Raw genomic sequence first — 24,874 nt, 5'->3', positions numbered from 1 at the left:
AGGAGCGATGAATGCATATAGAGGTACAGGCACATCTTTTGTGTTCAATAATCTCTGTATTGCTTATTCAGATCAATATTTGTACAGCGATTGAATCTGCTGATGTTATTATTATTCATGCTATATGACAATGTGATGTTTCTATTTTGCTTCATTAAAAATCACTCGATGTCGGTTTTTCAAATGAACTTACACTTGGCCTTACGGACCGACTGGATATGTATTATTAACTTTAAAAACAAATACAATGTCTGGTGCATCTACTTTTGTTAAAAATCTGCAGCTGTCTTCTGTCACCTTATCATATGAGTGTGATCAATACTTCTGAATCTGACCTGTTCAAGATGATAATTTTCACATTAAAGTGTTACACTTATTCATCTTATATTAAAAATACTGATAGTTTGCCCAAATTTAAATGACTAAATTGAAGTTGTGGACCTTTGCAACATTATACTTTCTAATATAAGAGATTAGAGTTCCTCCATCAATAATCCTCGCTGCCACCAGATGGCAGTGTGGAGCTACTGGTAATAACACAGTTACAGTGCCGCAAACACAATGAACCAAAAACAATGGAGGTATTATCTTTTATATTATCTTCAAATCAAACAATTTAGATCAAACCATGAATCAGTTTGATGACCATATGTATATATATATATATATATACATATGGTGTTATCAGAATGTGAGCATACGTGTTGAAATAAAAGCACGATACTGATTAATAGGACACGTGTATAATTTGAGGTGTACATGAGTACACAGGTCCACCAAATAATAATAAGCTAGTATGGTTCTATTCATATGAGAATGTTGGAAGTTAGGAAGGTTTTAACAGAAGAAGTAATCAGTGAAAGAAAGATTAAAAGTTTAAATATTTAAAACATTCCAGATCTCGTCTGTGTGGAATAAATCATACAAATCCATTATTTATAAATGATTTTTTTACTCGGACAGAACCACTCCCTGCCTTTTGACATCATCACATGTGTGATTGTGATTTGTTGTTAAAGTGCATTAAACTGAAACTATTTGACTTCAGGAGACCACAACTTTAAGTACAGTTAGCTGTATTTGTGGTATACTTTGTGTGTACTGTGTTACTGTATATGAACAGATGTATTTGATTTATTTGATCTTATTCCGGTATGTTGACTGTTGATTGTTGTTGTTTTGTTAGTCAAATTCTTCGTGTGTCTAAACACACTGAGCTAATAAATGTGTCTGATTCTGATATAGTCCATTAGAACGAGAATATCAGAAAGTGTATCCATAGATTTAGAACAAAGTAATAAGTAAAACTTGACAATTGTGTTCAAAAAAAGCGCATTACGTTGTTTAATTTTAGCTGACTGTATACGAAAGATAATAACTTCGCTGCTATCCTAATTCTAACTAAATTTGCCTCTGTCCATGTTTTTAATGGAGCAGCTCCAGATTCGATGGACACACACACACACACACACACACACACACAGTGTGCTTGTTGAATCATTTCACATGTGTGTTGTCTGAAGAAAACTCTCCTTCCACATTTGATTGACTCGTGCAGTCAAAGTATTTGTCTCCACAGCGGCGGGGTTTCTTCCTTCAGGGCTTCAGAACAAAGCCCCGCATTCATATTCAAAACCGTGTCACGCCTCTGTGACAGCAGCCATTGTTATGGTTTGCATTAGAAATAAGAGAAGTCTGCTCTGGGCCTGTCATTACCGCTCACGTCTGCTTCTGAGGACAGCGCCAAATTATACACCACGGGCGAGGAAATCCCCCGAACTACAGAAGAGAAATACATTCTAAAGCCTGAAAAGTCTCCAGAGAGCTTTTCAAGAACTACATTTAAGTCGACTCGTTAAGCTATAAAAATCCAGTTAGTGTTCCTGAAACACAGATGTGGTTTTTTTGTTTCTTACCCTGCCCCCATTGTCAACTCCAGATATCGACTGTATTCAGAGAACTATAATAAACAGAAATATAAAGCATCACATCAACTTTTCTTTTCTTTTTTATAGGCAGAGAAAAATACAAAAGGTATACTTTTATACAAGGCATCTAAAATAAAATAAAAAAGACCAATTCAGAGCACGGCTACATCAATCACAACTAATGACGAATACAGTTCAAACGAGGAGGAAAAAGCACAAGCGCTATAATTTGAAGAGTGTATAAAAAATGACAACAATATTCCCCACTGGGTATTTTACATTGACCAAAGAGGGTCAGGGCTGGTGCGTTCAAGGACACCTGAAGCTCTCGTGAGAGCCGCCATGTCTCAGATTGGTAGATGCTACCGTCTCTGAAACAATCCCACGTTGTAGTTTGAAGGTTTGAAAAAAAAGAAGTCATAAAGTCAATAGAGATAAAAAAATAAACCAGCTTAAACGGTAAAATCGTACATATATATACACATATATATATATACATATATATATATATAGATATACACTACCGTTCAAAAGTTTGGGGTCACTTAGAAATGTCTTTATTTTTCAAAGAAAAGCACTGTTTTTTCAATAAAGATAACATTAATCAAAAATACACACTATACATTGTTAATGTGGTAAATGACTATTCTAGGTGGAAACGTCTGGTTTCTAATGAAATATCTCCATAGGTGTATAGAGGCCCATTTCCATCAACTATCACTCCAGTGTTCTGATGGTACATTGTGTTTGCTAATCGCCTTAGAAGACTAATGTCTGATTAGAAAACCCTTGTGCAATTATGTTAGCACAGCTGAAAACAGTTATGCTGGTGATATAAGCTTTACAACTGGCCTTCCTTTGAGTTTGAAGAACAAAATTAATACTTCAAATATTAATCATTATTTATAACCTTGTCAATGTCTTGACTATATTTTCTATTCAATTTTCAATTCATTTGATAAATAAAAGTGAGTTTTCATGGAAGACACGAAATTGTCTGGATGACCCAAAACTTTTGAACGGTAGTGTATATACACATATATATATATACACACACACACACACATATATATATATACATATATATATATACACACATATATATATATATATGTGTATATGGCTTTGCTGTTCTCTTGAGTCCCTAAAGTGTTAAGGATTAGCACCACTGGGCTTGGCCTTAACATCAAAAGAACGTTTAATGTAAATAACGAACTTGAAAGGATTCATAATATTGTGACCCCTCTGTGTCTTTGTCTGCTGCGGTGGAGCGAGAAGGAAATCGATCCACTTCCACCGCAGCGGGGCGCTGACAGGAAACGGGATCAAAGAGGAGGGAAGCCTCTTCCTGTTTCAGCAAAAAGCTTTCCTCGACTATTTATTTCATTTTCAAGCCGTTTTTATAAAAAAAATTAAACCGTCAACATTATAAAGGTTGACGGCGACATCGTAAGACGTGCACGTACTACACGTACGAAGACCAAGAACACGTCGGGTGTTGAGAAGCTCCTGATATTTACATGCCTCTCTCTCCGCATAAAAGGTTTCACTTTGTAAAATAAAAGCTGAAACTGCCTCTTCGTCTTCTTCACAGGTAGAAAAATACAAGGTTCGTATCCCCGGAAACCCGCTGGCGCTATTTTCTTTCATGCAAAAAAATAAATAAACACGTCAACATCTTATTGTCCTACAAAAATAATTGGTAGCAAAATAGACTTTTAGAGTCCCGAGAGTCATGCGTGTTTCTTTTCACTGGATTCTGTACATCGTTTTTTTTTCTTCACGGTCCTGAGTGTGCAAAAAAAAAAGTCAATATCACCGACGGCTAAGAAATAAGACCGGTATTATGGACTGCTGAGAGAGAAAATTAAAAAAGCAAAAGGCATCTTCCTGCTCTCTTTACGCAGCCTGCCGCACAATACTCACATCACGCACACGTATTCCGACGACATGTTTGTGTGCTCAATTCATAATCTAACTAACGGTTTGCACAGCTGTACAGTATGTGAGATGTTTTCAAGTCATAATACTACGCACTACACGAGAGAATGCAAAGTGGCAAAGCTTCCTGAAATCAATGCAGGATATATTTCATATAACCTTCTGACAAGAACTATTGCAGCTGCCAACTACAACCGCCATTGAATGTACTTTGCCGACTTTGCGTTGCTCGAATATTTGTAAAAAAATATATATTAAAAAGTGCATCATCCTCCCGATAACATTTGATGAATGCCACTGTCTTTAAGTACTCGTATGGGTTCTGCTTTGTTTTAATCTTGACTGATTTCTTGCTTTATCTTTTGTTTCCATCTGAAAAATCCAATGTGTGGTAAACACGGCGCTTTCTGCCTCGTCACACAGTGTTTACAAAAGGTGGCTGAACGTTCATATTATAATATTCATGATACAGTCTCACTGGGTCACATTTGTTAATGTCTTCATAACCAATCAAATGCCCAGATGCAGAAACAACGGCACGTGAAATGCATTTAACGGGATCTTAATGCACGCTTTACAAAATTATTATTAATGCGTAGAATTAAGTTCATTTCTCTCTTTTTTTTTTTTACATCCACTGTTACATCTGTACAAAAATATATATATATATATATAAACATATATAAATCAGAAACAATTAAATGAAATTTAAACAAGAGGAAAGAAATGAGAATCTCTTGATTTAAAAAAAAAGAAAAGCCTCCTCCCGTTGCCTCGGCCTTTCTGGCACTTTGCCATCAACATAATTCTGGACCAAATGTTGAGAGCATACTTACACGGTACTGCTTTAATGCACTTGTCCCCTTTCGCCACAAACATGTATATAAAAAAAGTGCTACTGAACAGCTGGTGGGGAGGAAGGACTGACAGATTGAGGATTGGCTGAATAAGGGGGGCTGGGGGAGGGGTACTTGTGTAGCTGTGCCTGCATGCAGACTGCGGGGGCATCCCGAGTCTCTTAAATGCATCCCCGTTTCCCTCACCTGCGTCTTTTCCTCGCGTCTTAGTCCCTCCCACCAGGGATGGATGGAGAGAGGCAAGGGAACCACACGAGGAGAGAGGGAACGAGGAAACGGGTTTTAAGAGAATGAGAAGTCCTTTCCTCTGAAGCGTCACGTGAAGCGTCACGTGAAGCGTCACGTGAAGCGTGATGACGCTGTCTGCTGATCACAGCTGGATCAGCTGTCACTCGGTTTTAACAGCTGGAGAGACTTTTGGCGGAGTTGGGTTCTAAAAGAAATCCGTTTAAAATATTTAGAATAATGACTTTTTTCTGACTAATTCTATCCATGAAAAAAGTTATTGAGGGAAATCAGTCAGATCAAGAAAAGACAATCATTTTTTTTAAATGAAGAAAGTTGTTTGGAGTCCTTTTTGTTGTTCAGACCTACAACAACAATATATTTTAACCAGAGGGTGACTTGAGTTGAATCTGTGATCCGTCTTCCCTCTGGTATGAAACTCCAGCGATCCGTCCGATCAGCTGCAGCGTCCAATCAAATAACTGATGCGTGAAAACACTTCCTGGAAACACGCTCTCGCGCTTCCTCCGAGATCCCTCCTCGGGGCAGAATAAGAGCTTTGGGACGGCGGCGCAGAACAACTCCCGGTTGGAGGGAGGAGCGAGGAAACGACAGTTAAGAGACTTGGGATGCACCCCGTGTGTTTTGAGTCACTGACAGGAAGTGGGCGGGCGAAGGTTTCCCTACGAGACGCTGGAGCAGCGGATGCTGGGGGAGCCCATTTGCGTGAGCACCTTGTCGAGCCACTGCAGGGGGCCGTTCAGGTGCAGCTCGATCCAGCAGGGGGTGCTGGTCACCGTCTGTCGCCTAGGAGACACACGAGGAGAAACAGATGTTGAGTACACAGGGAGAGCAGTTAGAGCAGAGCGTGTGTGAGGAAACATAAAAAGTCAGCAAAGTCAAACTCTACTCTCATTTGAGCCGCTTATGTAAGGCTCCCGACTGACACATTTTATTTGGGTTAAGACAGAATTTGAGATCAATTTAATATCAAATAAACCCAGAGTGTGAAGTTAAGTTAAAAAAAGTATTTTTTCTTTTTTTTGTGTTGTCTTTTTTGGTATTGAAAGAGAAGCTAAGATCAGAACTATACTTTCTGTCTACATTTATTGATTTTGGGTGTATGTTTTTATTGCTTCATCAACATCGTGATGAGTTTAGCTGAAGCAGAATAAATATGATGACCTGATCCAAAATCTGAGATTAAATAAAATGTATATTTTTTTTAAATAGTCATTCATACGGAAACTGAAAATATGAAGTTTTCTCTCATAAACATGTGTTACCGTTGTTCAATATTCCTCTGAAAGACCTTTACAACGTGATGATATGGTTTCTCCACTCACACGTCGTTTCTTTTGTTCGTGAAAAAGAAAAAGTTAAGAAGAAGCAAGATAAACAACCCTTTTCCAGACATTCAACCTCTTGATCTCCATCTCCTTCGCCCCCCCCCCCCCCCCCCCCCCGACTCCCTACGGGCTTTATTCTAAACCACTTACTGCCGAGGACAAGAGCGGCAAAAGTGTTCAAAGCGGCATAATGTAGGAGAGCATATGGAGTTAAGTGACAGCTCTTAGGCCTGAAGAACCCGACGGAAGAACAAAATCGCTTCCAGAAAACATCGCAGACGGCCGATCACAAAATGCAGTTTGTAAGTAGTGTGAAAAAAAAAAAGAGGGATTGTTTTTCTCAACGTGGGCCTCATCTCTGCCTCTGTGCTCTGTGTCTGTGATGCATTTCTTCTGGACATTTAATTCGGTTTAAACTGATGCCCCTCCCTCATCCCCTTGTTTTAAGGCGGTTAGAATGAGGTAAGTAAAAGAAACAACCACAGCAGGCCCAATGTTTCCTGTACGTTGTTATACATCTAATTTATGCACCGGCGAGCCAGATGCACGGAGACACTCGCCAGCTGCGTGATTTGCCTCTGGTTTGCATAAAGCCCCCGACTGAATACATTAGGTGCAACAATAACAGTGTTTCTACGATTTCTCATTCATCGTTATGCTTTGAGGTCTATATTCAGTTTGTTAAAAAAAAACAAGAGCAGGTAAAAGAGACAAAAGCAAACGTCAGCATGGGTAAAGACAGAGAGTGAGGTGTGGGCGGCGGCCGGCTGGTCCAGTAACTTGAATCCTGTCTCCGCACGTCTGGGCAGGACGCTCGCGGCACAAAGGTTTCCCCCCCGTGAGGAAACCTCCGGCGCCGAGCCAACTGTCAGCCAATCACCGACTCCTCCGTACTTTTCCATCAGTGAGTCAGACTGCATGGAAAACAGGTACGGGATGGGGATGGGGAAAGTCTGACATCTCTTCTTTTTTCGGACACACCACATGTGTGTTTGTTTTAAAAATAGTCCGCCGTGTCAACCGGGGCCTGTTTCGACTGATGAGGGCTCGGTGATGTCATCCACCGGATTCACCAAAGTGTGAGCAGATGCCTGCGAGCGTGGGGGCGGCCGGATTGTGGGATGTGAATCAGAGCCCGTTTGTTTATATTGTCTGTGTTGATATAAGGGAGTTTAAGGACTCGACACGCTGGCTGTGAAGCAGCTCAGCTCCTGAGCGGTTGGGGTTTACCACATGTAGGAAATGAGTAGGGATGGGTATCGTTTGGGTTTTCATGATACCGGTGCTAAACCGGTACTTTTAAAACGATACCGGTGCCTAAACGGTGCCTGAACCGGTGTTTAAAGAAAGAAGTAGCACAAAAACGATGATTGACAAAGACGCCATTCGCCGTAGTCCCTGTGAAAGCCGTTCTCATGGCCGCGCTCACAAAACACGGATATCAGACTGCCGCGCTCGTAGCTCGCTCGTAGCTCGCTCGTAGCTCAGGCTGGCGGCGCATGCCTTCGCCTTCAAATGGATGCAGAGCTGCCAACTTTTCAAAAAACCTTGGAGTGAGATTTTGTCAGGGGTGACCAAAATGTTGCCGCGCACGCAGCCACACACGTTGGTGGCTCAAATATCAGGAAATTTGAATTAATGTGGCGTTGTACCCATGTTGTACCCTGCATTCTGGCCTGGCAAAGTTCTTTTACGAGGCATCTTTGCTACCTTAAAGAATTAAAATGTTTTTTAATAACTCTACTCTCATTTACAAAAACATGCCTAATTCTATTGCACAAATGTCCTGTCTTTATGCTAAATTCTTTATAATACATCTTACTTGTTCAAAGAGCTGTTAGGAAAATTTTTGAGAGGGTCCTTTTCCTAGGCCTGCAAATAAAGTGATAAATGCTATGTGGGCAGCCTTCATAAACAATGCTCTGATGTGTTGAGCATGCAGGATACCAAGAGGTTAACAAGGTGCTCTCCTGCTGCTTGTTATGACAGCTGAGTTTACATCACCACACAAAATCACACGCACAAACACAACACATTATTTCAAGATTTAAAGTTTAAGAGAGTGAGAACTTAATTGAACCACATGTCATTAACAGGGCTCTTACGTTTTGAAGACAGGCAAGAGTGACATATCTATCCAGGATGCTTTATTTTCATTGGTTGCTGGATGAAATCTTACCCAGATACAACAGATACGTTTTTTTCTGATTGGCTATTGTGTAGCCCATTTCTTATTTTTGATTGGCTGATAAGTGGCTCCTCACAGCAGAACTCCAGGGGAGCGCTTGATTCCTCCACGGTGAGGGCAGCGCGGCTCATGTTTGCGTGCTGCGGCACATTAAAACATTAAATAGCCGAGAGTTTTTTCAGCGTGAGAAATACGATGTGTGGCGGGAGTGCGTGACGTAAGACCGAAATGCGTGACTGTCACGCTCAATGCGTGACACTTGAGAGCCCTGCATTAACACACCGTAGTCTCTGCTCGTTGTGTCTGTTTGAAAATCTTCTTCTGTTGCTAACTTCGGGACTCTTTGGGGTAAATAGGATGTCTATGCAGCGAATAGGTTTATAGATGCGCTCCTTAGCGCCATCTATCGTCGCGGAGTTTGAAAAGAAACCAACGCGCCTCGGCCCAAAATCAGAATTTCTTTTGCCGTGATATATTGGTTGTGTGGCGTGAGAGCGTGTGAAAACTTGCAAAAGCGTGTGTCACACGGCCAAACCGTGAGAGTTGGTAGCTCTGATGGATGGCTTGCGTTGTCGTACACTTCATTACATTTGACGTGTTCCTCCCTCTACACGCAATTATCGTGTTTCATTTGCTGCATGTCGCATTGTTAAAATCTTTTTCTGGAGAAATACAGCCACACTTTTGACCGTTTACCTTTCTAGCTAGCTACTGTAGCTATTTAAATGATAGGCTCTCGTAACCTGCTGACAGGGCGGAGTCCCCAGAGAAGTTCAAAACAATTCCTCTTTTCAATTGCAATCGGCTCAGGCACCGAAAAAGAAGCACCGAAATGTGCGTTGCGTTTCGGTGCTTCTATTGGCAGCGCTTTTCGGAACCCGACTCTAGAAACGAGTGAGGGGTTGTCACTGACCCAAAACTGATGACTGTGACAGAAGCTTACCTGTACTCTGCCCCCCAGCCCTTCACAAAGCTCATTCGGATGGTGCACATCCGAGTGAGTTGGTACACAGCCTCGAAGCCCTGGTTGACCGACTGGGCCAGCAGGGCGGCGAACTCCTGGTTATTGAAGATCTTTAGGTTACAACCTGGAGGGAAACAACAACACAACCAGCAGTCAGGCCTCAACCACGAGTCACAGCCACTTTGGTTTCACTCTGTTCAGACACGTAGGCTTTTGGGGAGGTTTGGCTTGAAGGGGAGCTTGTTATTTAATAATAATAATAATAATAATAATAATAACTTTATTTATATAGCACCTTTAAAAACGATATTTACAAAGTGCTCCACAGAGAGTCAAAACAAAACAAGTGGAATAGCAAGAAACCAATATTACATTTAAAAGTATATATTAAAATAAAAAATAAAATGGAAAATAAAAAATAAATACATTAAAAAATAAATTAAAAACAGACAAACTAAATTAGGGGAGCCAAAGTTCTGCATAAAAAGACTGGATCACTTAAAAGCTGTTCTATAAAAATGGGTTTTAAGAAGTGATTTAAAAGAAGTTTTAAATTGAAAGCTCGGTGTGTCTCCGGAGGGAGCTGAAATATGATGAAGTGCCTCAGGTTCGTGTCCCGGTGCATTGTGGTATATAGAGGCACCGTGTTTTGATAAGAATACATTGAGTGAGAAAAAAGATAACATTTCTGGTGTTGCTGAATCGATTCTGATATCTTCTTCTTTTGTATATCTCGTATCAAACAATGCTACAGAAGTAGAACGCTGTACCGGTGGGGCGTTCTGTTAAACATGGGTGGGAACTGGGGGTGAAAGTTGATAAGATATGTCTAAATGTTACGATGTTCTTTTTTGACCCTTGCAATTTATGGTGCCTAATCTGACACCAATCATTCTAGAATCAGCCGATTCATGTCTAATACTCCAATAGAGTAATTTAAACGTTAATCATTCAATTCTGACGTGTTGTGTTGAATGTGTTCCAAGGTTTGACCTTTACCATACGTAGGAAAGGCTTCTCTGAAAGGGTAAAGACCAGCGTTACTCGTTTAAAAATCTTTCTTCTGAATACAAGCCTCGATTAAGGAAAACTTGCAACACTCCACAAATTGTGTGGAAAAAGAAAACCATCGAGGAGCAGAAGAACCTCTATATTCATTTCTCTTTAGCCAAAAAGGACATTCTTGGGTGAAATAAAGTGATGGGTTGGATTTGTCCTCTGCCGTAATGATACAGTCTGTTCTGAATCATCCATTTTAAAGAATTAACTTTACTTAAATTGATCCCGACTTGGCTACCCAGAGAGGTCCTTCGATGTCTTCACTTTTTACCAAAGTTATTGAAAGTGCTCAAAATTCTCCACACACACACACACACAATCACACACACAAAGTTGTCTCCAGATGGAACAACACAACAAACTGGATGTTTTTTTTTTACATGTATACTATTGGAAAAGGTGTCTCTGTCCGATTGACACACACCTGGAGGGATCTTGCAGACGGTGGCAGGGTGCCAGCCGTAGCGCTGGTTACAGTTGGGGCTCTGGACAAAGATGGCGCTGTCGCTGAGACACTCGGCAAACACTTCTCCTCCGATGTAATACAGCCGCACGCCACGGCCTGGAAGAGAACAGAGGCAGAACAAACCCCTCAGATAAAATGGCACACACAAAAAAGGGCATTAATAACTAAAAAGGTAGAGTAATGTCATATTTGGATACAGTCTTAAAACAGGGTTCATACGCCGATGGATTTCCACAACTTTTCCATGACTTTAGACCAAATTTCCATGACCAAACATTTTGTGAAATCTTGGTGTATATACATGGAAAAATGAGAACATTTAGTATTTAAACTAACAATAATTATGTTTACATATGTAGCCAAGCACGATTAAATCTACACCTCCCTGGCATAGTGGATTATCCCGACCGCTTCCCTAAAATACTGTTGCTATGGCCACCAAACTTTCAATTAAGTTGTGTTCACTTGTATGCCTGCTTATATTTTGAGCGTCTTTCTTAAAATTAACGTAAATAACGATATCAATATAACAAATACCATGACTTTTACAAAACCTTTGGGATTTAGTTTAAAAATTCCAGGCCTGTGAATAACCATTTAAAATTTTTTTGACTTTTCCAGGTTTTCCATGACCGTATGAACCCTGTTAAAAGAAACAGCGACATCTGTGCAGTGACTGGAGTCGTACCAATATGTCTGCGTGTTAACTCCACGGCGGCGTTGCGGTTGACGTTGGACAACAGGCCCAGGCAGAAGCGCTCCGAGTTTGAGGGATCCGTGAAGCCGTCTACGGTGAGCGAGGGCTGTGAGGCGTGGAAGGTCTCTCCTACTCGCTGGTTCAACTCGTAGTAGGAAATAGAGCACCAAAAGGCCGGCTCGCAGTATGTCACTGGCTGAAGGTCTGACACAAAGAAATGTGGGGGGGGGGGGGGGAGATAAAGTTGGCTTTAGAGAGAGAGACAAGTGAACAAGTGAGGGAGGCCAATACTGTGTAGACGAGCAGGGTGGTTGTTAATAGACGGAAATGAGCAGATCAATAATAAATTCAATGCGTGATATAATACAGGAGGAAACAAACGGGTAACAGGAGACGGGAGTCAAGGTTAACAGGGTAGGAGAGGATGCAATCAGAGGAATAATGGTCCAAGAAATGATGGCCAGGAAAAGGAGGGGGAAAATGTGGGGAGAAAATGGGCTGAGATGATGAATGTAGAGGAGTAGGGGGGGGGGGGGACAGAAAAACACAACCAACGAAAACATGATGTAGAACCCATACGCTGTTCCCCGGAAGCTTTTACCAGACAAAATGTGGTAACTCAAACCTCACTGGCGGGACACGGGAGCCAAAATGATAACAAATTAAAGACGCATCCAAGATCGACACCATTGACCATGACATCCTGTTACAGAGACTGGAGCAGTCGATTGGCATTTCAGGCACGGCACTAATTTGGTTTAGATCCTATTTATCAGATCGATCACAATTTGTATTTGTAAACGATGACGCCTCGATAACCACCAACGTTAATCACGGAGTTCCACAAGGTTCTGTGCTTGGACCAATTTTATTTACCTTATACATGCTTCCTTTGGGCAATATTATCAGGAAACACTCCATAAACTTTCATTGTTATGCAGATGATACTCAACTATATCTATCGATAAAACCAGAGGAGAGCAACCAACTCGGTAAAATTCAAGCATGTCTTAAAGACATAAAAACATGGATGACCTGCAACTTCTTGATGTTAAACTCAGACAAAACCGAAGTAATTTTAATCGGCCCTGAGCACCTCAGAGATCAATTATTTGGTGATGTGGTTTCTGTAGACGGCATTGCCTTAGCATCCAACACCACTGTAAAGAATCTTGGCGTTATCTTTGATCGGGACTTGTCCTTTAACTCCCACGTGAAGCAAATCTCAAGGACTGCATTCTTTCATCTACGTAATATTTCAAAAATCAGGCACATCTTGTCTCAAAAAGATGCAGAAAAATTGGTTCACGCGTTCGTTACTTCGAGACTGGATTACTGCAACTCCATATCATCAGGCTGCTCTACGTGTCTTAGGTCCCTCCAGTTGATCCAGAATGCTGCAGCTCGTATTCTCACTAAAACTAAGAAAAGAGATCACATTACTCCTGCACTAGCTGCTCTGCACTGGCTACCCATAAAATCAAGAATCACTTTTAAAATTCTTCTCTTAACCTACAAAGCCTTGATTGGTAATGCACCATCATATCTTAAGGAGCTTGTAGTACCATATTGCCCCACTAGAGAGCTACGCTCACTAAATGTGGGACTACTTGTAGTTCCTAGAGTCTTAAAAAGTAGAATGGGTGCCAGAGCCTTTAGTTATCAAGCTCCTCTTCTTTGGAACCAGCTTCCACCTTCAGTCCGGGAGGCAGACACAGTCACCTCGTTTAAGAGTCGACTGAAGACTTTCCTCTTTGACAGAGCTTATAGTTAGGGCTGAATCAGGTTCACCTGGTCCAGCCCCTTGATATGCTGCTATAGGCTTATAGCTGCCGGGGGAGGATGCACCATGCACACTCTCCTCTTTTTTCTCTCCTTAAGGATGAATTTTCATCTCTAACTTTCTCTTCCCGTCCTTTTTTTCTTCGCCTCATGGGGTCGCCGGACCTATGAGACGACATAAATCTAAACACTAACTGCTCTCCCCCGTCCCTTTTGACTTTCACGTCTCATGGGTCATCGGACCCCTATGAGATTTTATAGATCCTATCTGCCTGATGGATCATCGAGGTGGGGCCTGGTCCCTCTGCCCTGACCCTGACACACCACCCTGTAGACTCCGCCCCACCACTGAGACGACTCACACTCCTCCTTCCACCGCCATCTGCCTGATGGATCGTGGAGGTCTCCATCGTGGAATATGCCTACTATGAACTATTCATACACTCTGTCACATTCATTGAATGTATTTAAACTCTAAATCTGTCCTTCTGTACACATTACATCTATTGCATCTGTCCATCCTGGAGAGGGATCCTCCTCTGTTGCTCTCCTGAAGGTTTCTTCCCTTTTTTTTCCCCTGAAGGGTTATTTGGGAGTTTTTCCTGGTCCGATGCGAGGTTTTGGGGCAGGGATGTCTATGTGTACAGATTGTAAAGCACTCCGAGACAAATTTGTAATTTGTGAAATTGGGCTATACAAATAAATTGAATTGAATTGAATCATTTTCAGGAACTTCAGCAGCTTCTGGTATTTTGTTCTTTTTTTCCCCTCGACATGGCCGCTCTCTAACAACCTCAACATTTTGTCCGTGGCTTTGAAGACCAGAACAGAGCGGGGACGACTGTAACCGGTGTGATTTTGTTATTTTATCAGAGGCTCTTTCCAGCCGAGCCCCACCCCTCCCCCCGGCGTGTTTCCATCCTGGTGGAATCAACGTAGCGTATTGTCATTGAACTTCGTGGAGGCTGAACGGTGTCTCGGCTTGTTCAACAGGGAAGACAAAGACTTCTTTCATCACCTGGTTTCCTCTTTAAAAAAAATGGAATTAAATCAAACGGAGAACTCCCACCGAGGAGTCACGCTTCCGAAACAGTTGTCTGTAAGTGAAGCCAGACAGACAGAGAAGTCCTCACACACACACACACACACACACATAAACACAACGTACCTAAGTTGTTTTGTGTGGGTGAAACGGGGTTAGGCGACAGGTCCGGGGAACTTGTGTCCATGCTGTGGCTCATCTTGTGATCGCTGGTCTCTCCATCCTCACTGAGGTAGCCTGGCGGTGGCGTTTCTGCAAAGACACACACACACACACACACACACAACAACTCATCACATGTGCTGCAAAGTGACCAAAAATAAATCTGATTTAAAGAGCAGGTTAACTGATAGGATCCCCGAAATCAAAAGATGAAAGAAAACAAAGTGAAGCATTGTTTCGATCCGAGCTTATGTGTTGCGTCAACAGCGTGACGCCGGGATGTGGATGAACAGACTTCGGTGGAGAAGGAGTATCCCAGTGTGAGTCATATCAGGGAGCATGCTGGTACCTGGTATGTAGTTACTCTGAGGCTCAATGCCAGCAGGGAAGTTGGTGTTTTCTGGGATCGAATGGCTGTAGTCATCCAGAGGAGGGAACTCACTGGGGATCTCTGTGTGTCTCGGCACCAGCACTGGTGGAAGTACTGTAGAATGGAGATGAAGACACATACACACACACACACACACACACAACAAGCAGCTCCTTAGACGATAGTCAAAGTGAATGCTTTCATGTCAGGGTGATATGAATGAACATGTACTTCCACAATTCCACCATAACATGCAATAAAACAATAACACAGGACAAAGTGTTGTGCAATAAATCACTGGAAAGTTATGAGATACGCTATAGATAAAAACACATCTATAAATGTGTATCTTTTAAAGAAGGTAGATCTTTCCACAGAAATCTCCCTGGCAGCAAAGTGAAATAAATCTGAACAAAGTGTCAAACATCGGCCTTTAAATTCTTGGATAAAACCCGATGCTAGAAGAGGAGATCAACAGTACCTGGCGTCTCTACTCTCTGGTAGTGGTACGGGTTGACACACACGTCATCCTTCTTCGTGTGGAAGGCGTACTCGCACAGCTCCACCGCCCGCAGCTCGTGGTGGGACTGCAGTTCGGGCCAGCGCCACAGGCGGCAGTAGATGACGTGGGGCAAACCCTTTCTGTGGGACACTTGCAGACGGCCATCCAGAGACCTGCGGAAAGGAGGCGCAGGAGAAGAAGAGGTCGGTCAATAACCTGAAACAGTTTGTCTGACATGCTGATGTGTGTGTTTTCAAGCATTTTCAAGTTTTCTCTGGTTGGTTTAGCATATTCAGATTTAACATTTGTATTTTCTTCTCATTAGGGTTATGACAAACGTACAAATTATCATACGAGACTTTGACTATTTATTGTCTGATATCTCCTTTGTGAACTGTAAAAAGTCAAACATTGTTTTGCTTTGCCCAATAAGGACTTCAGCATATATTGTTAGTCTCATTTTAAAGATGTTTTGAACAGTCGGCGATGTGGTGATTGTCTCAGGCGTTTGAGATATGGCAACTCTATTTTTGATTGGTAGCTACAACCTGTGGCTTCAGTACAAACATGTATTGATTACAATTAGAAACTAATACCTGACAAAGGTCAAGGGGCAAAATGTAAACATCAACTCACTTTATTTCACAGTGTAGTATGTTAAACATATTTTTTTATAAACATGTTAACACTAATATTCATATGAGATTCTGTTATAGTGTTGTTGCCTGGGCTCTGACACTGCCTCCTACTGACGAGGGTCCCGGCTTAGTGCAGGGTGCGTATGAGGTGATGTCTAATAATAAACAAGGACATTTCAGTATGTGTAAACAGGAATGTCCTTGTGTTGTATAACATCTGCACTCATCTATACAATGTTGTTGGTAGGGTGATGATTTAGGCTACCGGAGAGTGATGAGCGGTAGTTTGACTCATCATAACGGGAGATGTAGCCTGTAATCTCTGAGCAACAATGACCCAAAAAACACACTCATCATCTTATGCAAGAGGCAACCAACACATATGGCCCCCTCTATCTCTGTCTCGCCCACAAATACAGAGTAAGGGTCAAAGGCATAAGCTAAAGCTCTTCAGAAGGACAAATGTCAGTCCCCAAATAAAAACAAGGCTGTTAAACTACTGAAAGCTCAGCAGTGCCCCATCTGGGTCAGCCATCGTACATCCAGCCAGCACAGAATGGTGTTTGAATTTCTCATGGGAAAGGCTTTCATTCATCGTCTCTGTACTTAAGAAATAGGCTGGAAAGTATGTGTTGGGGGGAGGGGGTGTTCAATTTGTAAATGGAAGCATCCAGTTGGAGAGGCAGAGCGTCATGGGAGGAACGCTGCAAAGGGAAGAGCTGGCGTGTTGATGCACAATTCAATTTCAATTCAGTTTATTTGTATAGCCCAATTTCACAAATTACAAATTTGTCTCGGAGTGCTTTACAATCTGTACACATAGACATCCCTGCCCCAAAACCTCGCATCGGATCAGGAAAAACTCCCAAATAACCCTTCAGGGGGAAAAAAAGGGAAGAAACCTTCAGGAGAGCAACAGAGGAGGATCCCTCTCCAGGATGGACAGATGCAATAGATGCCATGTGTACAGAAGGACAGATTTAGAGTTTAAATACATTCAATGAATATGACAGAATGTATGAATAGTTGGTTGTAGGCATATTCCACGATGGAGACCTCCACGATCCATCAGGCAGATGGAGGTAGAGAGGAGTGGGCGGAGTCTCAACAGGGCAGTGGCGTAGTTAGTAGCAGGAATTCCACGATCCAGACCTCGATGATCCATCAGGCAGATAGGATCTATGTCATCTCATAGAGTCCGATGACCCTATGAGACGTGAAGTCAAAAGGACTCCGGGGAGAAAGCACAAAACTGCATCCAAAAACTAAAAGGGGTCTAAATATTTTAATAACCAGGAAGTATGATTTAGATGAACTATCAGACACTGTACGAACCTAAGATTCCCCAAATACTGAAAGGGGAGACATCTAATGATTGAAAAGTTGTAATTAAGTTGCCAAATTTGTTCACGATTTATAAAAAATAGAAATAATTTCATTGCCTTGTTTTTTATCAGTGATCGAGTTGAGAAGTGGAAGTTGACAGCAAAGCTGTCGTCAACCATGAAACGCTTTTATGGCCCATTAATAACTCATGACACAGCATTGTCTTTCTTCATACATGTCTTCATAAAAAGGATGTCTTGTGTACTGTCAGGGTTCTTACACATTTTGACCAATGGATTTTCATGACTTTTCCATGACGTTAAACCAAATTTCCATGACCAAACTCAGTATAAACATGAAAACTGTAGAAAATGTTGCGTATTGAGAGCTATCGCTGGCTTATATTTTGAGCGTCTTTCTTTAAAAAATATATTAATTATTTCAAACTCGGCGTAAACGAACATGTGATTTTAACACATTTCCATGACTTTTCCAAAACTTTTATGATTTCAGTTTTTTCCATGACTTCTCCAGGCCTGGAAATGAACATTTTAAAATTCCATGACTTTTCCAGGTTTTCCATGACCGTATGAACCCTGACTGTACAATCTGTTTTGTTCGAGATGTATTGTGCCGTCTGTTAAAGCTTGTCTTCAGCTTGTCTTCAGAATTAGCCACAGCAACACGACGGAGGTCATTACTGCTGACACATCAAAAGGGAACCGAGCAACATAATAATATAAAAAGTCATAAATCTATTATGTCATGTGAAATGGCTCGGGATGTCTCACGACAACGCACCGTCAGATCAAAGACCTCCTGGACCTCAGGCTTTTGAAATCGAGGACAAACAGTCCTCGGCCCACTGCTCCGCTTTTGATCTTCGTGTTGAGAGAAAACATTCAACACAGAGATTTGGCTGCTCCCAAAACTATAATCTGGATACTTACACAGAGTAGACAAATAAACAGGAACACCCCGGGTTATTATGCAATCAAGTTAAACACCCTTGCAATAAAACTCCCTTTGTAAAGCTAAAACGGATAATTGTGTCAACGTGTTCAAAGTTGTAGTGTAATATATTTGTTTTAATGTCTTTTAATGTTTGTGAGGTTCTACTTTTCTATTGCAGTGTTCCTGTGTTTGGCACAGGCCTATATCGTCATCATTTATTGGGGCTGTTTCCCTTTACCGCATTGATTGCATAATTTCTTTTAACTTTGTGACTCGTGAAAAAGCTCTTCAGGCCTTTGAGTACCTCTGTAAATCGCCTCAAAAGTCACTCGGAGATGTTTTCAGACATCCTTTAAAGCTAATTAATGTTCAACTAACTGACTAAATTGCAACCTCTTGTATGTGTTGGACAAAATAAAAGGAACGTAAAAGACTAAGACAGTTATTAGCTGTGAGGATTCTAAGTCCCAGTTCCATGAACAAAGGCAGCGACAAAAGTGAATCATCTGAAATGGTCCAAAAATGCCAATAACACATGGGAGACACATGAAGTGCATTTTGAGCAGAGGAACAGCGATTGTATGCCGACACTCGCGACAAACTGAAAGGAACAAGATGTTTACCGAATAAGAGCACACGCTGTGCTGTGAACAATAACCATGACGTTGGAATAATGCTTCTCTCACGGATTCAGCAAAAAATAATGCATTATAATCCTCAAAGAGGTTGTAATTAATGGAGAGTTATTGTGGTAACGCTGTAAGGTATGAGCACTGTGGATGTGGTAAATGGTCAGATGTGTGTGCAACATGATGATCTTATATCAGTGGTATGTGTGTGTGTGTGTGTGTGTCTGTGTGTGTCGTCCCTACTGAGACACGCACAAACTGCAGGGCATTGCTGGCCATTGGATGTCCTCTCGTACTCAGTGTCCTTGTAACAGTTTAGCTCCACGCCTTCCTTTTTGTCTTAGTTGTTTTCATCCTGTCACTAACTATCATGTCATTCCAGATCCTGCTTCCCATCTCGTCAGTCCAACTCCCTTCACCTGCCTCTGATCACTCCCTCGTTAGTCCCTCATTACCTTCACCTGGTCCTCACGCCCTTCTCACCTGCCTCTGACCACCTCGTTAGTCCCTCATTCCCTTCACCTGGTCCTCACACCCTTCTCACCTGTAGCTCCCTCACTTCCACTTGTCCTCTGCCAGATTGTCTTGTGTTTCTCAGACCAAGCCCTTGAGCGTTCCACTGTGTGTTTGTTTATTCGGTCTGTTCCGTTCCTGACAATACTTTCAGTAAAGGATCGTTATCAGCATTATCTGTCTCCTGAGTCGTGCATTTGGGTCCACCCTAATCCCGTCGTGACAGTCCTTCTCTTTGAAAAGCCCATTCCTGTCAGTGTTTTTAAAGAAAGTAAAAGTATAAAAGTATAAGTCGCGCCAATAAGTTCAATGGATGAACGACACACATATGCACAAAAGACTTACTCAACCAGAAACAATGGATATCACTTTATACAGCAGTAGCGGTAACCACGACCATCGATCAATGATCTGATGCGAGGTCCTGGGGCAGGGATGTCGGATGTGTGTGTACAGATTGGTGTCACATTTAAAACAATTATTTCCTCAATTAATCATCGTGGTTTATGAAACGGCGATAAAATATCCATCACAATTTCGGGGAGCTCAGTGTGACCTGATCAAGTGTCTTCAAAACACAAATAAAATCCAATTCACTATTATAAAGACAAGGAAAAACAGCAAATAGTCGAATTTGAGACGCCGAACCCAACAAATGAATGATTGAAAAACAACTTGATTCATTGATTATCAAAATAGTTGCCTATTAATTCCACGATTCACGAATGGACTAATATTTGCAGCTCTTTTGTAAATTGTTTGCATCCATGTGTGTAGGTCACCGCACACTCACACACATGTATGTTGGATATAGGGCTGCAACAACGAATCGATAAAATCGATAAAAATCGATTATTAAAATAGTTGGCAACGAATTTCATTATCGATTCGTTGTGTCGCGCGATTATTACGGCGCTCAATAAGTCACGGAGTATAAACAAAGTTGAGTTGAGCGCAGAGCGGCGCAGGGGAAACCAGAGCGGAGCGAGAGGGAGAGGAGAGACTGAACGCTGCGTTGTGAGAGCCAATCAGCGCTGAGCTGCTCCTCTGTTGATAAATCTAATTGGCTGCTGCTGCCCTCGTGGCGCTGGATGCGGAAGTCATTCACGTCGTCGGAGACATTCACGGAGCTAAGTGCGCCTCCGGGTGACGTTATGAACCCAGACACAGGGCTCTCAAGTTTTGAAGACAGGCAAGCGTGAGATTTCCATCAGCACCCGATACAGCTGACCGCTGCGCGCGCCGGCATCGAGCCGAAAAGAGTTGTTGACGGGGGGGGTGCTAGTGACTATTTGTTTGCTCCATCCCAATGCGCGCAGACCGGCGTCGGAGCTCTGCAGCGGAACAATCGATCGGCGTATTGAGCACCCCTGCATTCAAGCATTAAATAGCCGAGAGGTTTTTTCAGCGTGAGGAATTCGATGTGTGGCGGGAGTGCGTGAGATAAGACCGAAATGCGTGAGTCTCACGCTCAATGCGTGAGACTTGAGAGCCCTGCAGACACCAGGGCGCTACATGTCACGACGTGTGTGGCATTTCCACAAGAGTATAACGTAGAAAACGTGGTTATTTATTCCGTGGCGGAGAGCGGAAAATATTTTTCCATGGAGAAAGGCAACGGAGATAAGCCACGACGCTGTGAGCGCTGCGCTGCGCGTGTAGACAACATTTAACGGAGCAGCGCGTGCGCTCTGATCGCTCTTTTAATGAAGTATCGATGCTAAAAATATGCTAAATCACATCGTTTTTAACGTACGGGTACTTTGTTAGTATCGCTACACCGTGCAGCGTGACAGCAGCAGATGTAGCGGACTAACATTCAAGCTAACCTAACTTCCCAAACGCTGAAGACATCTGAACGCTGATTGGCTGAGACGCGACACGTCCCATCAAAGATGTGTTATTGCGAAGAGCACCACTTCACATTTTTTCCGCGTCTCACTGCAATCTCAACGGCAGCGGGCCAGGTGAAAAAAATAATAAATCGGAACGCGTCTCTGATATTGTTCAGGGGGCCGGTCCACATGGGGACCACGGCTCAGGAGAGTAAAGCTGTCAGTCTGTTTGTGACGGTTCATCACATGGTGACCAGTGAACAGGGTTCATCACCATGGTGACCAGTGGATCTCCAGGACCTTTCCATGACTTTAAACCAAATTTCCATGATTAAACATTTTGTGAAAACTCTGTCTATACGTGACAAAGTGAGAAGATGTAGTATTTAAACTAACAATGAGAATTCCAAAGCATACCGTATATATACCGTGTAAATTAAAATGTGAATAAAACAAATTTGCATTAGTTTTCCAAATATTTTGGGATTTTATTTTTTTCAATTACTTTTCTAGGCCTGCTAATAGCCATTTAAAAATTCCATGACTTTTCCAGGTTTTCCATGACCGTACGGACCCTGTTTTGAATAAAGGGTTGAAAATTAAAGTTTTTGTTTTTTTATCCGATTAATCGATAGAATAATCAACCGATTAATCGATTATCAAAATAATCGTTAGTTGCAGCCCTAGTTGGATACATGCAGTGAATTGCTCCATAGCTCTACGAGTAGTAATGACACAAAAAGATAACTGGCATATACCAGTCTATCTACAGACCACGGCAATTTACTCTCGTGTCGTAGTTTTATTACATTTTATTGTTAATATAGAGGAGAAAAAAAAGGAAAAACAGTAGCAACAGTCAAAACAGGGTCCAAACGAACAATATACCTCCCTGAATCTGTATGACTCAGATTAATGAGGACAGTTATGACTACTGCAGGGTGAATGAGAAATTAATGTAAAAAACTGTTTAAAAAAAATCCTGCACCACCATCAAGCCTCAGACTGTTATTAAGAGGAAGAGCCAGCAACCTCAGATCATGCAAAACATTTGAAAATCATTTGGAGCTTAGAGTGCTTCAGCTATGGGGGGGGGGGGGGAGAGAACTATGACCCCAAATTCCCTGCTGGGTGGACATGGGTGGCCTCTCAGGGCTTCCAAGAATCCAGAACAGCAGTTTCCAACCTTCAGTACCAGAAACTGGTCAATCCAGGTCACAGCCGACTAATCTTGTTTACTAAGTACGACTCTGATGAAACATTAGCTGGACCCTGATGACGAAGGAATAGTTTTAGTTATATGATGATTTGAAGTTGTGAATAGAAAGCTAATTCTAGGTCTGCAACTAAAAAATGAATGAATTATTTGTTCCCAAAATCATTGGCAATTATCATCTGTCAACAGACTAATAGATCAACTGCTACGTCTTTTCACTAGAATACAAACAAACATTAACGTTTACCGCAGCAGTGAAAAAGATTACTCAATAACCTAAAAACTAAAAATCAGTCGAAATATCAAAACCCCCCTCCTCTTCTCTGTCCTGCATTGATTTTAATTTTCTACTGTCGAGACAACGTGTAAGCTTGCTAGGTTTATCTTCAGGTCTTCTTGATTCCCTTTCTGATTGACAACGAGAGAGAGAGAGAGAGAGAAAGAGAGCCAGAGAGAAATGGATGTCCAAAAAAAGAAAGGGACAAATTGGTATAGATTTTTGGCCACAGGGGAAATTGTGTCAACATCAGTGTGTTTCATGACCCGAAGCGAAGGCTGAACCCGACCTTTATGCCCAACCAGCTCCGTCTATGCGAATGGTACGGATGCACTCTGTGCGTACGCGCTCACACACACACACACAAACGTATGAGCTAGAGTAAGATAACATAACTGTACTTCCGAGGGATGTACACATTTAGTAATCATCTGTGTAAAAGTGGTGTTTGAATGGAAAAGAGGGAGGGAGGATGTACGTGTGTGTGTGTGTGTGTGTGTTTGACTCAGACAGAGCAGATTGAGCTTCACTGAGCTCGGGAGGGAGGGGGTCAAAACAAACACTCCGAGGCATGCCCAGTTACGCTCAGAGACATAAACATATACACTGTGTGTGTGTTCAGGCTGGCAAAGGTCCGAGCAGTGCTGAACGAATACACACACACACACACACACTCTTCCCTGTGGGCTCAGACCTTTTGACATTGACGTTTTACGACGTTGCCAAGCTTCTCACTAAAATTAAAGTCTAAGTTCACGAACAAGATGCCAGCAAACACTGTGAGGACCTAAACGCCTCTCAGAGTCCACGTCCATATTTGTCGTCTTCCGGTGACGGTCCACAGGCCGCTAAACTCTCACGTTTAATCAAACATTTAAAGACACTATTTTGGTTGCTGTTTAAACGCCTGCGAGTGCGTGTAAACATCAGGACCTCCAGTCCCAATCTGTCCTGTGAGCGCACAGAGGGGGGAGGACACCGTGGATGGTGGAGAAAGAAAGAAGGGTGCCGCCGGACAAAAGGGCTGGCAGACTGTCTGAACAGCTCAGAGGGTCTGTGATTGGGCCCCTAAACCCCCCCCCCCCCCCCCTTCCATCTCCTCCGTCTGTCCCACTGTCCCGACCACCCTGCCTCCGTCTAAGTGCTGCGTACGGCTGAACTGGCCTTTGTGCCTCGCCTAAAGTCTGTGGCCGGTCTGTCGAGCCGTGACCAGCAGGGCTGCGGTCCAGTGACATTCAGCGGAGGGCTGCCGTCTTCCCATAACAACACGGGGAGACGCAAATCATCTGCTAACGCCGGGGGAGTTTCCGTAATTCCTCTCTTTCGTTCATCCGTGTCACACACTAATCCATGCATCGGACCACTGCACTTGTACGGCTGTTGTCGCAGGTGAAGCCCTCGTTGTGCCACCTTTTAAGGAATCTGCTAATGTAGAGTTAATCACATTAAATAACTAGAACGGGCACTCGGTAGAGCGCATACCTTCGCATATCACAAGATTAGGCATTGAATTATGAACATTTTGGCATTAGTTGCATGCCAATTGGATAGAAATTGACCGCGCTATGGTAAAAAGAAGATGTTGAACGTTTCATGACCTTGACCTTTGACCCGATCGATCCCAAAATCTAATCAAATGGTCCCCGGATAAGAACCAATCATCCCACCGAATTTCATGCGATTCGGTTTAATACTTTTTGAGTTATGCGAGTAACATGCATACAATTAAATAAATAAATAAATACACGGCGATCAAAACGTAACCTTCCGCATTTTCAATGCGAAGGTAATCATAGGAATCAAATAGAGTAACAGTTTGAGTTCCCTCTGCAAGATCTCTTGCTCTCTCACTTGAGTTGTTTGAAGGGAGGGGTTTATTTGTTATTTAAACAACAATAATACTAAATTAAAGTCGATACTGAGGACCTGCAAAGCAAGGTGCGAACCCACCCTA

At 42.3% G+C, this 24,874-nt stretch overlaps 1 protein-coding gene across 1 annotated transcript in view; it reads right to left on the bottom strand.

Annotated features, from left to right (window-relative positions):
* Nucleotides 1–1,992: 1,992 nt before the first annotated feature.
* Nucleotides 1,993–24,874, bottom strand: part of LOC130193273 (mothers against decapentaplegic homolog 3) — a 39,720-nt gene continuing 16,838 nt past the window's right edge. The window contains exons 2-8 of the mRNA XM_056413734.1: nt 15,512–15,705; nt 15,010–15,144; nt 14,625–14,750; nt 11,666–11,878; nt 10,936–11,073; nt 9,432–9,576; nt 1,993–5,758 (exon numbers count right to left, since the gene is read on the bottom strand). Of these exons, the coding sequence (XP_056269709.1) occupies nt 5,635–5,758; nt 9,432–9,576; nt 10,936–11,073; nt 11,666–11,878; nt 14,625–14,750; nt 15,010–15,144; nt 15,512–15,705 (1,075 nt within the window). The 3' untranslated portion in view covers nt 1,993–5,634. The remainder of the gene's footprint in view (nt 5,759–9,431; nt 9,577–10,935; nt 11,074–11,665; nt 11,879–14,624; nt 14,751–15,009; nt 15,145–15,511; nt 15,706–24,874) is intronic.

Source organism: Pseudoliparis swirei, chromosome 4 (assembly GCF_029220125.1).
Source record: "Pseudoliparis swirei isolate HS2019 ecotype Mariana Trench chromosome 4, NWPU_hadal_v1, whole genome shotgun sequence".
In the NCBI taxonomy this organism is placed as follows: Eukaryota; Metazoa; Chordata; class Actinopteri; order Perciformes; family Liparidae; genus Pseudoliparis; species Pseudoliparis swirei.
The sequence above is the reverse complement of the archived record's forward strand: the minus strand, read 5'-3'. Positions and strand labels throughout refer to the sequence as shown.